This window comes from Brienomyrus brachyistius, chromosome 5 (genome assembly GCF_023856365.1).
Source record: "Brienomyrus brachyistius isolate T26 chromosome 5, BBRACH_0.4, whole genome shotgun sequence".
NCBI classification, from domain to species: domain Eukaryota; kingdom Metazoa; phylum Chordata; class Actinopteri; order Osteoglossiformes; family Mormyridae; genus Brienomyrus; species Brienomyrus brachyistius.
In genome coordinates this window covers 17,744,707-17,762,142 of record NC_064537.1, presented here as the reverse complement: position 1 = coordinate 17,762,142, position 17,436 = coordinate 17,744,707, and the positions used below count along the sequence as shown (strand labels likewise).

At 38.9% G+C, this 17,436-nt stretch overlaps 2 protein-coding genes across 3 annotated transcripts; both read right to left on the bottom strand.

Moving 5' to 3' along the window:
- Positions 1-397: 397 nt before the first annotated feature.
- LOC125743098 (C-type lectin domain family 2 member B-like) lies at positions 398-6,342 on the bottom strand. Of its 2 annotated transcripts, none has more exons than XM_049015767.1 (6): positions 6,226-6,342; positions 5,804-5,887; positions 5,001-5,126; positions 2,525-2,679; positions 1,745-1,851; positions 398-1,572 (listed from the first exon to the last, which is right to left on the bottom strand). In XM_049015767.1, exons 1-6 carry the CDS (start codon positions 6,314-6,316, stop codon positions 1,449-1,451), a joined length of 687 nt encoding a protein of 228 aa, XP_048871724.1. In that variant the 5' UTR covers positions 6,317-6,342; the 3' UTR covers positions 398-1,448. The 2 variants fall into 2 exon arrangements, with proteins under 2 accessions (XP_048871724.1, XP_048871725.1); XM_049015768.1 differs by having other exon boundaries at positions 402-1,572; positions 2,525-2,667.
- Positions 6,343-7,055: 713 nt separating this feature from the next.
- Positions 7,056-10,878, bottom strand: LOC125742969 (receptor activity-modifying protein 1-like). Its single transcript, XM_049015498.1, has 4 exons — positions 10,660-10,878; positions 10,379-10,408; positions 9,846-10,017; positions 7,056-9,213 (listed from the first exon to the last, which is right to left on the bottom strand). The coding sequence occupies exons 1-4, from the start codon at positions 10,712-10,714 to the stop codon at positions 8,967-8,969; spliced, it is 504 nt and encodes a 167-aa protein (XP_048871455.1). The 5' UTR covers positions 10,715-10,878; the 3' UTR covers positions 7,056-8,966.
- Positions 10,879-17,436: the final 6,558 nt, after the last annotated feature.

Sequence of the window (17,436 nt, the reverse complement as noted above, 5' to 3'; positions counted from 1 at the left end):
GTTACACCAAGGGAGGGGTTAAAAAAAGTATGTCACTGTTTTCGGAGATAAGCGAAGCAGTATTGCCTGAGTTGCTTAAAGGAAACATTGCTGGTTTTTCCCCTTCACATTTTCATTGATGATTTGATAAGACTTCACTGGATTTGGTAACATTTTACTTTAAGCTCTTACAGTATGCATAATGCATTATGCATACCTTCATAATGCATTCATAAAGTATTTTACACATGGCTATAACAATAAAAAGGCATAACACATTATTAACCATGTTTATTATGCATTATGAATGCTCTATGAAGCTCTCAACTATAATGCACTATAAAATGCACCTTCATAATGCATTATAATGGCTTAACTGACCATTGCACAATGCATAATAAACATGGCTATAATGTATGCTTTTGTATAAGTAGTTATACAGTAGCTGTGGCTATAATACTTTATGAATGTAATGTAAAGCATTATGAAAGTATATATAATGCATTATACATGAGTGCTTTAAGTAAAGTGTTACCCAGGGTTTTTCTTGTTTATTTGTGGACTAGAAGAGTTTATTTTGGCTAATAATACTGTTGTACACAAGCTATGCAATTATGTAAATGTAGGAAGTGTTGTGAAACGAACGCAACAAAATAATATCCCTGGGGGTAGTTTAGTCCTCATTTCTCTGACATGGTAATTGTGGCAGAGCAAAATAAGACCTACAATAAACTCTCTAGGACAGTCTACGAGATGGTGGCACTCAGCAGTGGTGTGAAACAAGGTAATTGGAGCAAGACGGCCTCTGTGGTTAACAAAAAAATATGTAATAATACACAGGTGTGTATGCAATTCAGTATGTTCCTCTAATTCCAGCCATCCATCTTCCCTTCTCGAACCCTTCTGCAGTGTGAGGACATGGTGTGCTCTCTCAGATCCATCCATCCATCCATCCATCCATCCATCCATCCATCCATTCAAATTGTATTTTCCACTGCTTGTGTGATACATGGTAACTAATCAAAAAAACATGAGACAATGGATAGCTGCAGCCTTTATGGATACCATGGACTGAATGCCAGTCCATTGCAGGTGACACACATGTTCACTCACACACTATGGGCAGTGTGATGACTCCAATGATCAACCCACCCCCCGATGTTTTTGGACCACACGTGGATCCTGGAGTCCTCAGTACCGAGAGGAAGCCCACGAGACAACGACAGTCAAACACACTGTGACATAAACCCCTTACAAAACAACATATTCTCTCCACCCTGAAATACTCAACTTGGTTTTTAATGACACACAAAACTCTAAACAAAGTCACAGTCATTTTGTTTGAAAATAGAGCATAAGGAAAATAAGGAAGTTCTAATAGAATGAATAACAAATTGCAAAAATACAATTTTAGTACAATTTTTTTGGGTCAATGCAGTTCCAATAAATTTCATCTTGGAGAGATCAAGTTAACAATGGGCTTTCTTCTCACAGATATATCGTTTTTTCAAAGTGCATGATTCTGCATAAATTTTGTCTATGGATACCTCTGCACAGTTTTTGTTATGGTGGTCAGTATTATTGAAGTAGTACCTACAGAAAAAAATGGTATACTTTATCATTATAGTACTAAAATACTTGCACGCGAGTGCAGTTTTACTCTTCAATTTAGATTTTTGATATGAAGACAAAAACACTGATGCGCCTTTATGTGCCACCTACACAAATGAATGAACTCAATAACACTACCGGTTGCTATACTTACGTTCTGTTCAATGGCCTGCCTCCAGTCCATAACCATCTCGAATCATGATCCGTTTTATTTAAGCCAATCCAGTAGAAAGTGTTCCCCATGTGTTGTCGCAAGAAATTCTGTTAAAGAAAACTTTATCACAGTTGAATTTAGGCACATCTCCATATATTAAGTTAAAATTAGTTACTTGTGAAAAAAATTAATATAAATCTCATGGCAGGAGTTCAACATTCTACTGATGCGTTCTCCAAAAGTATTTACTATAGTTCTGTAATTTTTGATCTGAACGTTGTATGGGAGTTGCACAGTGCTGCTGCCTCACAGCAAGAAGGTCCTAGCTTCGGTCCCAGGTCCTTTCTGTGTGGAGTTCACACGCTCTCCCCATATTCAGGTGGGTTTCCACCAGGGACCCCGATTTCCTCCCACAGTCCAAAAGCATGAAGGGCAGATTGATTCTAAATTGGCCCTGTGTGTGCCCTGCAGTGGGTTGGTGACTGCCCAGGGTTGGTTCCTGGGATAGGCTCTGGTGACCCCAATTGGGATTATGTAGTAATGGTAATGGATGGATGGGTGTTACATAGGTACAGTACCTAAAAACTGCTTCATGTAATATGAGTTTTAATCTAACACACATAAATTAAATTACTATTTATGCTAAGACTGGTTTTCTGAGATTGCAGATTTGTAGGACATAAATTATCCGAGTAACACTGCTCAGACACCTATTCTGTCCAGACACCCAAAATAACAAATGGAGTCGGGGGTCTGTGATGTAACCCTGAAAGGTCTCACCAGAGTGCCCGGATCCTCTGTGTCAGCCAGCTGAAAGTAGTTGCTGGAACAGGATCTAAGAGCAGACTGTCTGTCCTGCTCTTCTCTGGAGAACTGGTAGCACTGGCCCTTATGTAGTAACCAGCCAAAGGGGCATGGAGGTCCTGAAGAGGAAGCTTAAGAGATAAGCAGCAAGGAAGTTGAACAGTCGAACGAGAACAGGCTTTGGATACTGGGTTTTGTTTTCAATCAGACTTGCTTTCTCAGGGGGACGACTGAGGAAGTTGTCCTGGGCATAGGTAGGAGGGGTTGGTGTGTCATGGGGGCACGATTGATTTTTTTGGAGCAGCGTGTGGCTCTGTGGGCTAAGCCTGTGTGCCTGTAATCAGATGGTCGCAGGTTCAAACCCCGCCTCAGACTGTGGGTCCTTGAGCAAGGCCCTTAACTCCCAGCTCCCTGGGCGCCGCTACGGGTGGCAGCCCTTCGCAGACAACTTCCTCTATGAAAAAAGAGCAAGTTGTGGGAGGCGTAAAGACAATTTCCCTACGGGGACAATAAAAGTATCGATTATTATTATTTTTGATTCATATTAGAACAATAATTAGGATGATAATTATCTTTGCTTCATAAAGCACTATATATGTACTAGGAATTTATTGTGGTATGTTTTGCACTTCTGACACCACATCAACAGCACTGTTACTTCAAACCCAAAGGTTACAGGTTTGAGTCCCGTCACCATTCTGTGTGCATGTGGACTTTGCTTGTTCTTCCCATGGGTTTCCCATATATGTGCCTAGTGATGGGCTGTCATCTTATCCGAGGTCTTCTTGTGTCCATCTCTGTCTAGGAAAGACTGAAAGCCATTCCTGTTACCCTCTGCTCACTTAGCAGCTGGCAACCAGCGATGGAGATTTCAGGTCCCGAAAAATCCAGGCCAAGATTTGTTTCAACCAATCAGTGGAGGACGCTGTGACTGTGACTCTTTGTACTCCACTGGTTGGTTGAATCTAAGTCATGGTTTGGATTTTGACTTTCTGGACCTGAAATTTCTACCTCTGATTGTAACATGTACTTACTGTAACATTCTTACATGCCATGTTTCAGTTATGTAAAGACAAAAAAGTGGAGGTGTGCACACTTAATGCAAATGCTTTCTTAATCGTTAGTGCAGAGGTGTTTAAATCTTGGGATAGATAGATATGTTATAGAGTGCTGAAGCCCTGTTTCATATATATGATATATGATGAGAGCTTCTGGCTATGAGGGGTGATTTAGCAGTGAAACAGCTCAAAGAAGGACATTTCATAGGCTATTTTGGTGCTGATCAGTGACATTTCCCAGTCAGTAATTTACACACTTCTTTGCCCTGCAGCTGTAGACAGCATACTGCAGTTTGCCTTCATAGTGAGCAATTCTCTGCTAAACCAGTTGTCGTGTAGGATGTGAGGACGATCTCTGTACCAGAACAGGGTAATTGAATAAGGTTTCAGAAAACTGGACTGTACTGTAGATGGTGCTTCAGGAAGTTAATTGACTCTTCCTGCTTTTACCCTGTTTATTCCGGGGAGGAGAAGTTTAGGGTGTATCTGTGAAAGACAGCCGTCTTTCATCACAATGTTAGATGGTCCACCTTAATCTCATCATCAATGGTGATGACAAGGGTCGTATCACCAGCAGCCTTGCAGCTGGACCAAAGGGTGTCACCGGTGCTCAGAGAACAGCAAAAGGTACACATCTCCGTGGTGCACCACTGATTATGCTATCATATACAAGGTATAACAGACGCTCTGCTACATCTAGCTATTATTTGTCTTGTGCCTTTCGATTTTACAGTGAAAGGAGAGAATAACCTAGGATGGGGTGCCAGCCCATTGCAGGGAGCGTGTGTACTGCACGATTCCCACCTATGGATAGTTTGGTAAGTCTAATTCACCTTAACACTTGTGGGGACTGTGGGGACTGCAGAGTTGTGGAAACTGGAGGGAACCCCATGACAACACAGGAAGAAGATGCAAACTCCACACACACAGAGCCATAGTGGAGACTCGAACCCCAGGTCCCAGGATGCAAGGCAGCAGTGCTACTCTGCTGCACCCACATGTATTACACTAACTGTAATCCTTTTAAATATGCACACTAATGATTATAACACAGTGCAATGTCAATACAACACAAGAGATCACAAGATAAAATACTACTTAAGAGTGTCACTTATTATGTGCAAGAACTCACTTATGTATCATGCAGTGGTTTTCCTTGTTATTTGTAGTGTAATTTTTCATGGAATATTGTTATTGCTTATTATTTTACATTTTTATCTTATTTATCTTTTTTACTGATTCTGTAGAATCGTGCTGGCTATTTAAATGCCAGCCACAATGGATTTCACTCTAATTGCTTTCTTCTAATCTTGCCCCAGTGCCCTGACTGACTTTGTGCGAATAGCAGAATGATTAAAAGGCAACAATGGCTTTAAATACGTTGTGGTTCATACCGCAGCTGCACAGGATTTCTCCAAGAGCAGTCATTCCTGGCTGTCCATTGGAGGGCAGGTCACAACCATTCCGATCAGGCTGAGGTGACAGCCCACTGCATCTACTTCCCTTACGCAACCTGACAACTGAAGAAGACATTAGATCTCCTGCCTCACCACCTTTCTCGTGGCAGGGTAGAGACAATAGTTGAATGTAAAGACAAACACTCATGCCTGACAGAAATGACCACTCTTACAGTGTTAGCAAACAAGTCAATCTTACTTGTGGTATCTGACATTCATTTGTGTTCCCCAGACTGCACTTTGGTATAAACATGCTGGGGTAAAAGGCTCATTACAGTCCCGTCTTCACATCGGAAAGATTTGCACAAGTCAGGCTCACTAACTTCCTACATGTGCTTTGAGAGCAGAGCACTCCTGCAGAGCTGCAGTTCCTCCTTAGTCACGATGATGACATGAGGTTGTGCCACACAGAGAGATACTGCTGAAGTCACGTGTTTGTGTAGCGTGTGGGGGCATAAACGGCTTTGCATTAGAATTCGTACAACTTTACAAAGCAGCATTTGAGCAGGACAGGCATTGTTGTGATGAGGTGAGGTGCTGAGGGCCGGCTTTGTGAACAAGATCACACTTTTTGTATCTGGTGTTGTTCATAAATCCAGAGCTTAATTAAAAACTTGCTGGTTATTATACTGTGGAGTGTATAATGTGTGTAAGTGCAAAGTGTCAGCAGTCTTTGGTCACAATTAACCTATAACTAAGGAAAATTATTTTTTAACTAAAATAAGTAATACAACTCTTACCTTCAATAGTCATTCCAACAACAACGATGAATAGAATAAGTACAGCAAAGACAAGGATCCAGGTTACTTTGGATAAAGAATGTGCTGTGAATGAGAGAGAATGCACACAAGCTTCATGTAAAAAACAGCTTAAGTACTAAGGCAATGTACAAATAAAAGGATACCTTGAATTTTTGTAGTTCTGTTGTTTTTCTTTCACGTTTGATTACAAAAAAAAACTTTGAAATCAGACCTAAAGTAACAAAAGTTACAAAGCAGAATTGTTAGATGTATTATGTAAAAAGTAAGACATTTCTTGACATGTAGACTGTTGATAAGGTAGGTATGAGTTGAAGATGGCTATCGTGAAAAAAAAGGCAAAAGAATGAATGCAAATTACATTTGGAGCCCGAAACATTGCTTAATATTTCAACTGTGCTTACATTTGAGAGTGTTGAAAACCATCTTTCTAGGCTTAATTTGCTCCTCATCCTTGGTAAACTTCACGTCTGTGTAGACCACGAAGTCATCCATTGTCTCAGCCTTTCCGTAAGACAGAAAACTGAGGAAATGGGTGCAAGAGATAGAAACAGTGATGAGGAACTGAGGAGGAAGTGTCTTTAGAATTGTGTGAGGAGCTATTAAAGCAGTACACGTATTACACTCTACAAGCAGAATTCCCAATTGTAGTTATTCCAAAGCATGTGTTGCTGTAAGGTTTTAAAGGATAAAGTGAAGAGATAAGCCTTTGTAACAGGACAAAATGACACATGTAGGATATTTGTGTTTCTGCAAAGACCATTCAGAAAAGGCTGCTAGTGAATCAGTCATGATTTCAAAGAACTGCTGAATGAAAAGTACCTTTAAATAAACGGGAACAGAAGTTCTCTGATCTATATAAGATTTATAAGTTTAAAGGTTTTGAAAGAATATTTTGCTTTCTGTGTATTTATCAGTATGTTTAGATGTAAAAACTCATTATCTTGTTCTTGTCATGGTCAATGACAAATTTGGTGCTGATTGTGAAGACAGCATATTGTGTTTATTCATTAATACGTTTTGTCTCCATCTACTGGACACATTTAGTGATGTTCATGTTGTAATGTCGATGCTTAAATTCCCACTCATTTGTATGCTTTGCAATTGTCCATAAATAAAATTAACATATTTAACATTAAAACAAATAAACAAACTCATGATAAATATAGTGATAACTATTAAACCCCATTTAGGCCAATGCAAGCAGTATAGATAATTTTAAACATACACCATGTTTATATAACAATACTTTATTCACTGTTTGTACAAGCGCAGATACAGGAATTCTTTTATTTCCCTCTTATCACACTTTGCTCCCCACTGAGACATAAACATATACGGGTGAGAGTGAAGTTTGGGGTCAGAGCCCAAAGTCAGCGATGTATCTGACCTCGCTTGAGTGTGTTTTGGGGTTAATACACAACATGGAAAAGAAATTAAATCCAACAGGTAGGACTATATCCTCAACTTAGCCCATTCTTCCTACACTCAGTGTGAAAAGACATTTTAATGAAAATAAACAAATCTGATGTGAAAAAACAGGTTGATACAGTCTCTACACTCACACAAAGATTCATTCTAAAATATTATTCAGGACACAGGCATTTCTCCACTGGCCAATAAGATCACAGCTACTTGAAAATCAGACCTGTGTTTGGATAGTCTCACAGTAGTTGCCAACTTCATTCTTCCCATTCTTTCAACAGAAGTTATAACACAGCACAAGACAAAAGGCTTTTACGGAAAACAAAAAAATGACTACCACACAACTTGTAGACAATTTATAACAATAAAGTAAGATCTATAAAGAAAAATCCAAAAAGATTAGTTTTCTCTTAAGAATAGAGCACACAATGCATAGTTGTCAGTAATAATATAAAAATATTTTGTAGTTATTAAAACTGAATTTCTGATATAAGTTGCAGCACATTTCTGAATTGAACAAAAATATAATATAAATGCCACTAAAACATTGGCTGAAATTAAATGTTCCTCACAGTTCTCTATAAGCTCTGGTTCAGCTGTTTGTGTTGTGAAAATAACCTTTTTGTTGTAACTGGAACCAAAGCAAGATGTACTTGTTGAAAGGATCATAGTTAATCCTTCCTGACAAACTAACCACACGTAATAATTCTGCGCGCAGAGAATAAAAAAAGATGCATTTGGAAACAGGCATTTCCCTGTGCCTCTGTGGTAACTTAAGGCTGCAAATGCTAATGTGAACCTGTTAACACAACATGGATATTCACAAAACAAAATATAAAACTAAAAAAACATAACACCCAGTGTAACATCAGCCAGAGACCAGTATGGTCCCTGGGGGGCTACATAGTCATGCAGTGTAAACTTTCGCAGAAATAATGAGACTTCTTCATGTTTAAACTTCCGTTGCTTTGCCAAGACGAGCCGTCTATGAGATGAATACCAGAATATTGGGCTGATGTTACCTATCAAGGCAATTCAGCACCATGACTCAACTGCCAAAGTGAATTCTGTTCATATCCGCTATTACTACAAACCCCGTCTACGGTCACTGAAGAGAAATTCCAACAACGAGTGAGTTCATCTTTTTCATCAGCAGAGAGATGCTCTTTGTAACCCAGGACACATTTTACTGCCTGGACCAAGAGCGGACATGCATTTCTCTTATTACCCTCTATTGTCAATTTGTTCCAGGTTGTATTGGAAATGTAATCAGTTGCAAATTAGTTAAGCTTTTTATTTCTCCTCTTTCACTTGCCTTTTGAAAACATCTTTCCTATACAGAGATGATTACAATAAAAGACCCCTCCTCTTTCCTGTGTTCACTTTGAAGTTTTCCAAAAATCCATTGTGCTGGGAAAATGTAAAGAAATATTTATGGCAAAAAAAAAGGTTGAGAGATATTATGGCAAAACGTTCACCAAGAACTGGATAAAACTGTCATCCACATGCCAGCAAATGACAAATAAACCAGCCATTGCTTAAAAATAAAATAAACAGCAATGTATGGATATTCCAACAAAATATGAAGTGACATGTTTTAGGCGTTTTAGGAAAATCCTTCTTGAGAGTTAATATTAGTTCACTGCAGTGGACCTTTGATGTGGGGGGGGGGGGCGTTTGGCATGTGAGAGACAACTGCTCTGTCAGCTTCTTTTCATCCTTAGTTCTGATTTCTGTTCTTTGTCTTCACAACCACCAGCATCACCATCGCAGGGATGAGGCAGATAGGGGTCATCACTAGGGCCAGGAGGACATCAGGAGGTGGGTCATCAAACTCTTTGACTGGGCAGGATTTGAAATGGGTTGCATGGATTTCCACAAAGATGTCCTCCACCAGCTGGTTAGGCCAGGGAATCTTTAAGCAGTCTGCCTTCTCCTCTGTGCATTTAGTGAAGCTATCATAGGCCCTACAGACAAGAACACATCATGAGTGATTCCTTGCATTTCTAATGCCGATGTTGTTTTTGCACACTCTGTGTTTATATCTCATATAAATTCACATTCATTATGCTCAAATACTTAAACACTGACATGCATTTAGAAAAAAATGCAGCACTGATTTGACACTGAAAATGTTAAACTGATCCAGGCAAGCTACAGTTTTACTTAAATATTACAGTACAAGTTCTTCCAGTACAAAGTCCATCCGTTCTGCTTGCGTACGCTTGTGGGAGTTTGCACAGACCCGTGTAATATTACTAAATAAACCACATATGATAATGTAAAAGTAGAGGCACCGCACTGGCCAAAATGGTGGAAACACCTTCCAATTTTTAGAGTTTGCAGAACTTTATTCAACTGTTGCCGCAGTTGCCTATTTAATCATCCAATGTATGATATGTATAACATTCTTTGATTGTTTATAAGCATTACCGCCAATATTCGTATAGTAATGCCAAAAATGTAGCTGTTTCCACAGTTTTGGCCACTAGTGTATGTACTATGTAATTACAATTTTGGTAACAGATAATAAAAAAAATGGTATGAGATATGTATTAAATCGCAATTTCAAGATTTTGGTCATATGTGCACGACTTACCATTTTATTTTATCCCATACACACAACTCACTGGCGTTCAGAGCTTCAACTTTGGAGGAAAATCTTTCTAAGCAAATAAGCTGAAGCAGGTTTTCATAGCATATCAGCCTCGTGGGGAAATGTTCATCACAGACCTCACAGAGTTCATTGCATATAGAATTTTTGTTGTAGCCTAAAAAGAAAAAAAGGTCAAGACAACACCTGCATAAATAAACATATTAAAACACTTTTTTTTTTTTTTTACCAGTAACAGTGTTCTGTCCAGTAATGAGAAATAATAAATCCATGATATAGTGAGTATTGTTAAAATGGGACACCTTCTGAAAATTTGCTTTCTGGAAACATTTATAGAGTCATCTCAATGTCTCAATTCCAACTTGATACCATTCTCAATACATTAATGCTCTTTGAACAGTATGCAGAAGAGAAAATAAATCATTACTAAACATATATTTTAAGGTTAATTGTCCCATTTTGGTAAGTGTTCCATTTTAACAATACTCACCCTATGTGTATGTGTGATGTGTATGTACCTTCTGTTGCGTTCGCCCCATTGTTGAAATCTGAATTAAAGGGGAAAAAACATAATTCATTAGTTAAAATAGACTAGTAGTTATAGGTGTTTGGACAACAGATAATGATTGTTTTAAGATTGCCAGAATACCGCCCCTATATTGACACCCGTAGCTATAAATCATCATAATAAAACAAAAAAAAAAGTTTACGATGTGACAAATTTACCACGCTCTGTACGCGGAAAGACCAGACGCCGGTAACTGAATTGAGTTATTACGGAGTATCTGCGACTTCTTACCAATTCCGAGGGCGAGTAGAAGGATAATTCCCCCAAATAGCGAAGAGACCTTCATGTCAAAGAAGACAGAGAAAATTCACGGAGCCTGAAGTAACCATCAAGAGGAGAGTCCGAACTTCTACCATGAGTGAAGCGAGGCGTAACATGAAACTTGATGGGTGGAAGCAGCGCTCAGGACACAATGTTACTCTCGGTTACCAGATGTTCCGTAACTTTCCTTTGAACAGCTGCCCCAGTGATACAAACTTCAGTTTCATTTCACTCGCACATAAGGGGGGAATATATATCAATATATATATATCAATACATATAGAATCTTGAAAATTTTGAAGCTTAATTTATTTTCCAATTTTGTTATGGCACAGCTTTTCCCATTACATTGAAACATTAACATTAAATCTATGTATGTCATCGAGCTTTGTCGACGTACGATCCTTTTGATCGAAATATTTTCTAGAAAATATCGCATTCATTACCATAGTTTAATATACCTTAATATATTAGATATAGTAAGAATTAAGCAGCATCTCAAACATCTCAAATCTCAGATGTATTTTAAAGTATAATTTAAATAGATAGCTAACGCAGGCGGTGTAGTTCAAGGGCCGTGGGGGCGGGTGCGTGAGTGGCTGGAGATGATAACAGCGGACACAGTGCACGGCAGGAGATACACCTTGGGTAGGACGCCGGTCTCTTGTATATACATATACAAACAAGAAAGTTTTGGATTAGGAATACTGAGGTGTGGGGCACTTTATGCTAGGATGTGATTTTATTGTATACATCTAGCGCCCCCCACCCTAATTAATCATACCTGCTCATGTTATTATTCATTGTGTTAAATCAGAATGGCACATCTGGTATGTTTTATTAATTTTACAGGCGGATAATAGGCACAAAGTGACATGAGAGGGACTTCTGCAAATAAACAATGCATGTAAAATGTCTTTGGCTGTTTTGATGAACTCATCAGAAACAGGTTGGGGGCCGCAGCTGTATTTTTTCCGTCCTTTTTTCAGAAACATCTGCTTGGCACCAGGGACGGATTATGGGTTGTGTGGGCCCCTGGGCAGCGGCCCCGCTGGCCCGGTCCGTAATCCGTCCCTGCTTGGCACAGCTCCTAATGACTCTCAATCTGGCGAGATTGTTATTCTATGAAGGAGAGAATGTACAGAGGTGGTGCTTGGGGAGAGGAATTCAAGAGGTGGCAGAATGTCAGCAAGGGGAAGCTGGAGCCTGATAGTGCTAATTGTTCTCCTGCAGGATGTGCCATTCTTGAGGATTTTAAATAATATGACATTTCTGGCAGTTTTGTAGAATATCATAAGGATATATGATGTTACACAGTGAAACTGCTCTGGGTGTTATATATGATTGTCTGGTATCCGTTAACTTAAATACTAGTCATAATGTCATAATTCATAACCGTTTTTAGAATAATTTGTTGGTCTCCCCATAGGTATCAAGAAAAAGTACATTATCGCATCGTTGTGAAGATAGCTGGCGTTTAGAGTGCATGATTAATTTTTGTGTTCTGACACAACTGGGCCCTAGAAAATCACAATGCAAACATATAGCTCAGTTCCCCAAAAACAGAAAAAAGTAGCATTACAGCATAAAGAAACAACATATTTTCACTCTGCTTGATGATCTGTCTAATTCATGTTCTGCCACACAGTGGTTTCTGCATCCACAGGCAACATTCCTCCAGGCCAAATGGCATGGGAAGGGGGGAAGTTTCTATCTCTGGCAGCAGCTAAGAAGGAAAACAAAAGAGGGATGTTTTGGCAGTAGCACGGAGGAAACAGATTCACAAAAACCACAGGAATACACTGGGCCACAAGAGGTACAGCTGTAGTCTAGGTTGGCAATTAGGGTCCGGGGAACGTTTAATAAAGCTCAAATATCCATACGAGACAAACTGAAAATACCTGTGGAAATAATACTAGATTCCGCAACAGATTTTGTACAGAGGAAATGCAGGCAGCCCCATCCTGGCTTTTTCACTGCTTTGCACCCATAACCTCCGGGATAGGCTCTGAACCCCCCGCAACCCTGAATAGGACAAGCGGAATAGTACAAGAAAATGGATGGATGGATGGATGGATGGAAATGCAGGCAATAGAAACAACAAACACAACCCAAAGGGGTCATATTTCATGGATTTCTTACTGAAGTCCTTTGGGAGTAAACCATTTAAATTGCCAACAGCCAAGCACACAATGTGATTCATCCATTACTATTACTTTCTCAGAAACTCAGAATGCACAAACATTAATTGATTGTCAAAATATCCTTAATTTAATATTTAAAAACTGCAAATGGTTTCAAAAGCACAACACCGTCTGAGTTTTATTTTCTGTGGTTAATGGTGGTATGTAGAGTTTCATCTGAAAACCACAGTAAATTAATCATTTTTGGATGATTTTCCCCCCAAAGAGAGTCTGCTCCAGAATGATGTGCCAATTTTTAATATATAACTATTTTGAATCTCAGTGATTCTTTCATACAGTATACTACTTCTTTGACTCAATCAAAACTTTAATGAGCATTAACTGACAATTACAAAGACATTTATAGCTACATAAAATTGTAACACACTTCTTGGTACTGTTGACAAAAGCATGGTGCAAGGACTGTAGTGCTCAAATTGGCATTTGTGTGTGATTAAATTCTAAAGGAAAATAGCTTGACTTTATTTCATATTAATTCTGTAAACTTCTTAACAAATTCTTGGCTATAAAATGTGCGGGCTCCAAAACACACACACACACACACACACACACACACACACACACACACACACACACACACACCTACAGACATTCACACACGCAGCACCAATTGTAATGATGCTGTAACAGATAGAGTTCATTTCTATGCATTCAATTCTTTTTTTACTTCAGTGGAAAAGCAAAGATGTTATAAAATATCACCTTTTGTGTAAAAATTGCCACTTTGAGTAATTAGGAGTGAACCAAAATGTGGGTTTTACCGAAACTTTGTTTGAGGAAATAAATCTGCCAATAGCTAACATATTGTGAAAGAATTATTCAAACATATCTTTAATTTTTAGATACTATCCAAAAAAACATAAAGACACACTATTTTCTTATTAGCAGCATACAGTGATAGCAAAAAAGGGTAGTGTCAGACATGTGATAGATATTTTATAAATTTTGCAGACATCTTGTCCAGTTCTGGACCTGATCAAATTGTACAGGTGAAGATCTGGACCTGATCAAATTGTACAGGTGAAGATCTGGACCTGTTCAAATTTACTTTATCTACCCAATTTGATCATTGATGGATATATATATGGATGAAATTCTACACCTACAAATGAACACTACATCAGATCCAAAAATTGTAACTGCAATGACAGAGCACAGTCGAGAGCAAGAAGAAATCCTACAACCGCCATCTTATATGCACAAAACTTCCATGGATCTTTTAAACTCAGATATTCTGTAGGTCTAGTTGAATAATTCTTAAACTGTGCAGAGATGATTTTCTGAATATTCTATTATGGTATATTACCATTACTCAAGATTTAAGTGTCAACTCAGCTAGACGGAAAGACAGAGGCTGTGTATGAATTTAGGCGCAGCACCCTCAGCTGCATTTGAAGACCGAATGCATCACAGTGACGCAACAAAGCTGTCCCATTTTTAAGTTTTCAAATGCGATCTTTAAATGCATCCTTTTTTTTTGCCAGGTTGCAAAGGATCCATCCTACCAAGGCTACGCCTTCGTAGCCTTGAACATGCGTACATGTTTTTTTAAATCTTATTTTTATATACAGTGTATATTCGTCATCTCCAAGTCTTGTTAATGTATATCAATCACTTCATGTCTAATTAAAATGAAAAATAATCATGTTAGCAGGTGATCTGATTGTCCAAGAGACACACAAGAAAGAAAGAAATTACCCACAAGAAAGAAATCATGTGAACTGTAATATTCTCAATTCAACTCACTCACACAAAAAATAATAAGCTGAGATCCATACAAGATACCTGGCAGAAGGGTCAGAGTGGCGAACAAGTGTGAGCTCCACAGAACATTTCAACTTCCTAAATTTAGATTTTCATATTTCAAAGTACTGTGATGGGCTGGACCCCCGTCCTGGGTTGTTCCCTGCCTCGTGCCCATCGCTTCCGGGATAGGCTCTGGACCCCCCGCAACCCTGGAGGATAAGCAGTTTGGAAAATGGATGGATGGATGGATGAATATTTCAAAGTACAGCTATGGCAAAAAGCTGAGAATTAATCACCTTGTAATTATGACCAGGTCTTCTAAATCGCAATCCTAAACACGGTCACAAATAGTCAGTTTCTTGCAACTGTACAGGGCATACTGCTCCCAGTTCCATCCTACAGTAATTGGAGTAACTAATTTTGTGATATAAAAATCACAGACAGTGTTTTATAAATAATGGCTTAGACTGTAAGTTCAAAGCTCTTCGCCAACTATACTGCACTCGACTTTAAATGTGTGCTTTACGAATTTCAGAAAACTTTGTATTTACATGGTAAAGTACTTTTCGTTTCCATTGTTCTCTGATACAATGCACAGGATTTCTCTTAAGGAAAACAAAGCACACACTTTTCTACACTTGAAGGAAAAATATTTCAGGAATCCATTTATCTAATAAGCACTTATCTTGGTCAGGGTTACAGCAATGGCCTGCAGCCCATGTCAGGCACCACCAAGCAAAAGGCAGTGTTTCCTAATCTGCTCCTCAAGGACCCACAGGCACTCCACATTTTTTCTGCCCAGTAAGGAGCTGGGATGGAGCAAAAATGTGGACCGTCTGTCAGGGAACTCAGAGGGAGCAAAAATATGGATCGACTGTGGGCCCCTGAGTACCAGATTGAGAAACACTCCCCTAAATGGGAAATTGGTTTATGGCAGGATACACAGACAATTAACATTTACAGGCAGTTTTCAAGATTTCTAACGGCGTGTCATTTTTGTTTATATTTCTGAAAATATAGCCTTTGTTTTACAGTGCGTTTGTCAGTCATAAATGGCAGAGCCACAAGGAAACGCACAAGCAGACAAGAGAAGCTGGCTATTCGTTTTGGTGATCAAATTTTAAAACTGGATACTTCTTATTTACATGGATCATGTTTATGGATGCAAAGGGGTGGAAAATTTTTGGAAACGTTCCAGAAACTTTCCAGAAACTTTCCATTCCATCAGAAGTTAAGCTGGGGAATTTTGGAAATATTCCAAGTTGGAAACTTTCCAGTGGATTTAACATGAATATATGGGAATTAGGGGGAAATTTCCCAAACTTTTGCAGCCCTAATCATGTTACACATGGTAGCAAAACAGTAAAAATGATGAGGGAAGAAAAAGACTTTGTTTAGAGCCAGTGGACATGCAGTATGAAGACATTTTACAATCACAACTTCTGCACTGTACCAGAGAAGGAAGCATACCCTGTCTTCTCACAACTCACTTTCATTAGCAACATAGCCACTTTTAAAGGGTGTAACATTACCCCCTTAATTATTATGGGCAGAAAACATGGAATAATATAACAACCAAGCTAAAATGACAGTTTTAAAATATTATAGCATTTCAAATTTAAGAATTTTCAGCACTGCATCTAAAGAAGTATTAGAATACCTTATGTGTCCTAAACCCAAAGTATAAAGTTCAGTATGTGTAAACTGGAATGGAGGTTATTAGTATTTCTCCGTTTGGCAATTACTGCAGTTCGCTTAACCAGACATGAATATTTTATATCCTCTTGGTAAAAATTTATCGTAATTATCGTAAGTTATGTTGTGTGCGTGTGAGTATACGTGCGACTGTGTGAGTATGTGCGCCCTGCGGTGTGTTGGCGACTGCCCAAGGTTAGTTCCTGCCTGCGCCCGTTGTTCCTGGGATAGGTTCCGGTCGCCTCCAGCGACCCCGGTTGGGATTAAGTGGTTATGGTGATGGATGGATGCTTTCAATTTGATGACCACCCAACCCGTTGATGTTGTTTAAAGTAGCTATACACTGCCATCTTGTGTAGGAAATGAAGAAGCCAGGTGTGCAATCCGCACTGTCAGTGTCTTTGAATGAGTTTGGAACTCCAAGGAATGCTGTACTGTATAGACATTTACCAACGGAACATGCGTAGTGAGACGCATCACCCAGCTAACAGATCATTGGACTGTTCTTAATAAACAAATGCCGATAGATTTTTAACAGCAACACCATTTTTAATTTTAAAATCAAAATTATTCAGATGAAACAAAAAAAAACTGTGTATCAGTACTCGTTTACATGTAATGGTAATGTCCGTATTGTATTTAATGTTTTAAGCAATACTATAGCTTTGTAATAATGCAAAACTAAGGTAAATGTTCTTTAAAAATACAATGCATTACGTTATATACGAGCAGAATAATATTCGTGTTGGGTGGCGTCTTAATACAAAAAGTTATCGATTTATTTTGGATCTATTGTAATTGTATAACACAGGGTAGAAGCTAATACACCAGCATTACGCCGACTATATGCTGGTACGTCACTGCTCCAATGCAGGCGGCGCGCGTGAGAGCTAGAGCGTGCTAGTCATGCGCGTCTTCTTGATATCACGTCAGGAGTCATGTGACAGGGACCAATAGCAGAGCCCGCTGTTGTACGTAGCTTGTGAGAAAACACGAGGCTGAAGTGCAGATGTGTTACAGTAGTGGCTGGATGGTGAATAAAATAAATACCCGAGATTGAACCTTTCGAAAAATAATAGAGTAACAATCTATCGTTATTATT

Coding starts and splice junctions, on each gene's coding strand:
- LOC125742969 (XM_049015498.1), bottom strand. CDS start 10,714: ATGAAGGTCTCTTCGCTATTTGGGGGAATTATCCTTCTACTCGCCCTC. Junction 10,409..10,659: donor TCTACTCGCCCTCGGAATTG/GTAAGAAGTCGC, acceptor CCTTTAATTCAG/ATTTCAACAATGGGGCGAAC. Junction 10,018..10,378: donor TGGGGCGAACGCAACAGAAG/GTACATACACAT, acceptor TTTTCTTTTTAG/GCTACAACAAAAATTCTATA.
- LOC125743098 (XM_049015767.1), bottom strand. CDS start 6,316: ATGGATGACTTCGTGGTCTACACAGACGTGAAGTTTACCAAGGATGAG. Junction 5,888..6,225: donor GGTTTTCAACACTCTCAAAT/GTAAGCACAGTT, acceptor TCTCATTCACAG/CACATTCTTTATCCAAAGTA. Junction 5,127..5,803: donor TGTTGGAATGACTATTGAAG/GTAAGAGTTGTA, acceptor TGTCTTCTTCAG/TTGTCAGGTTGCGTAAGGGA.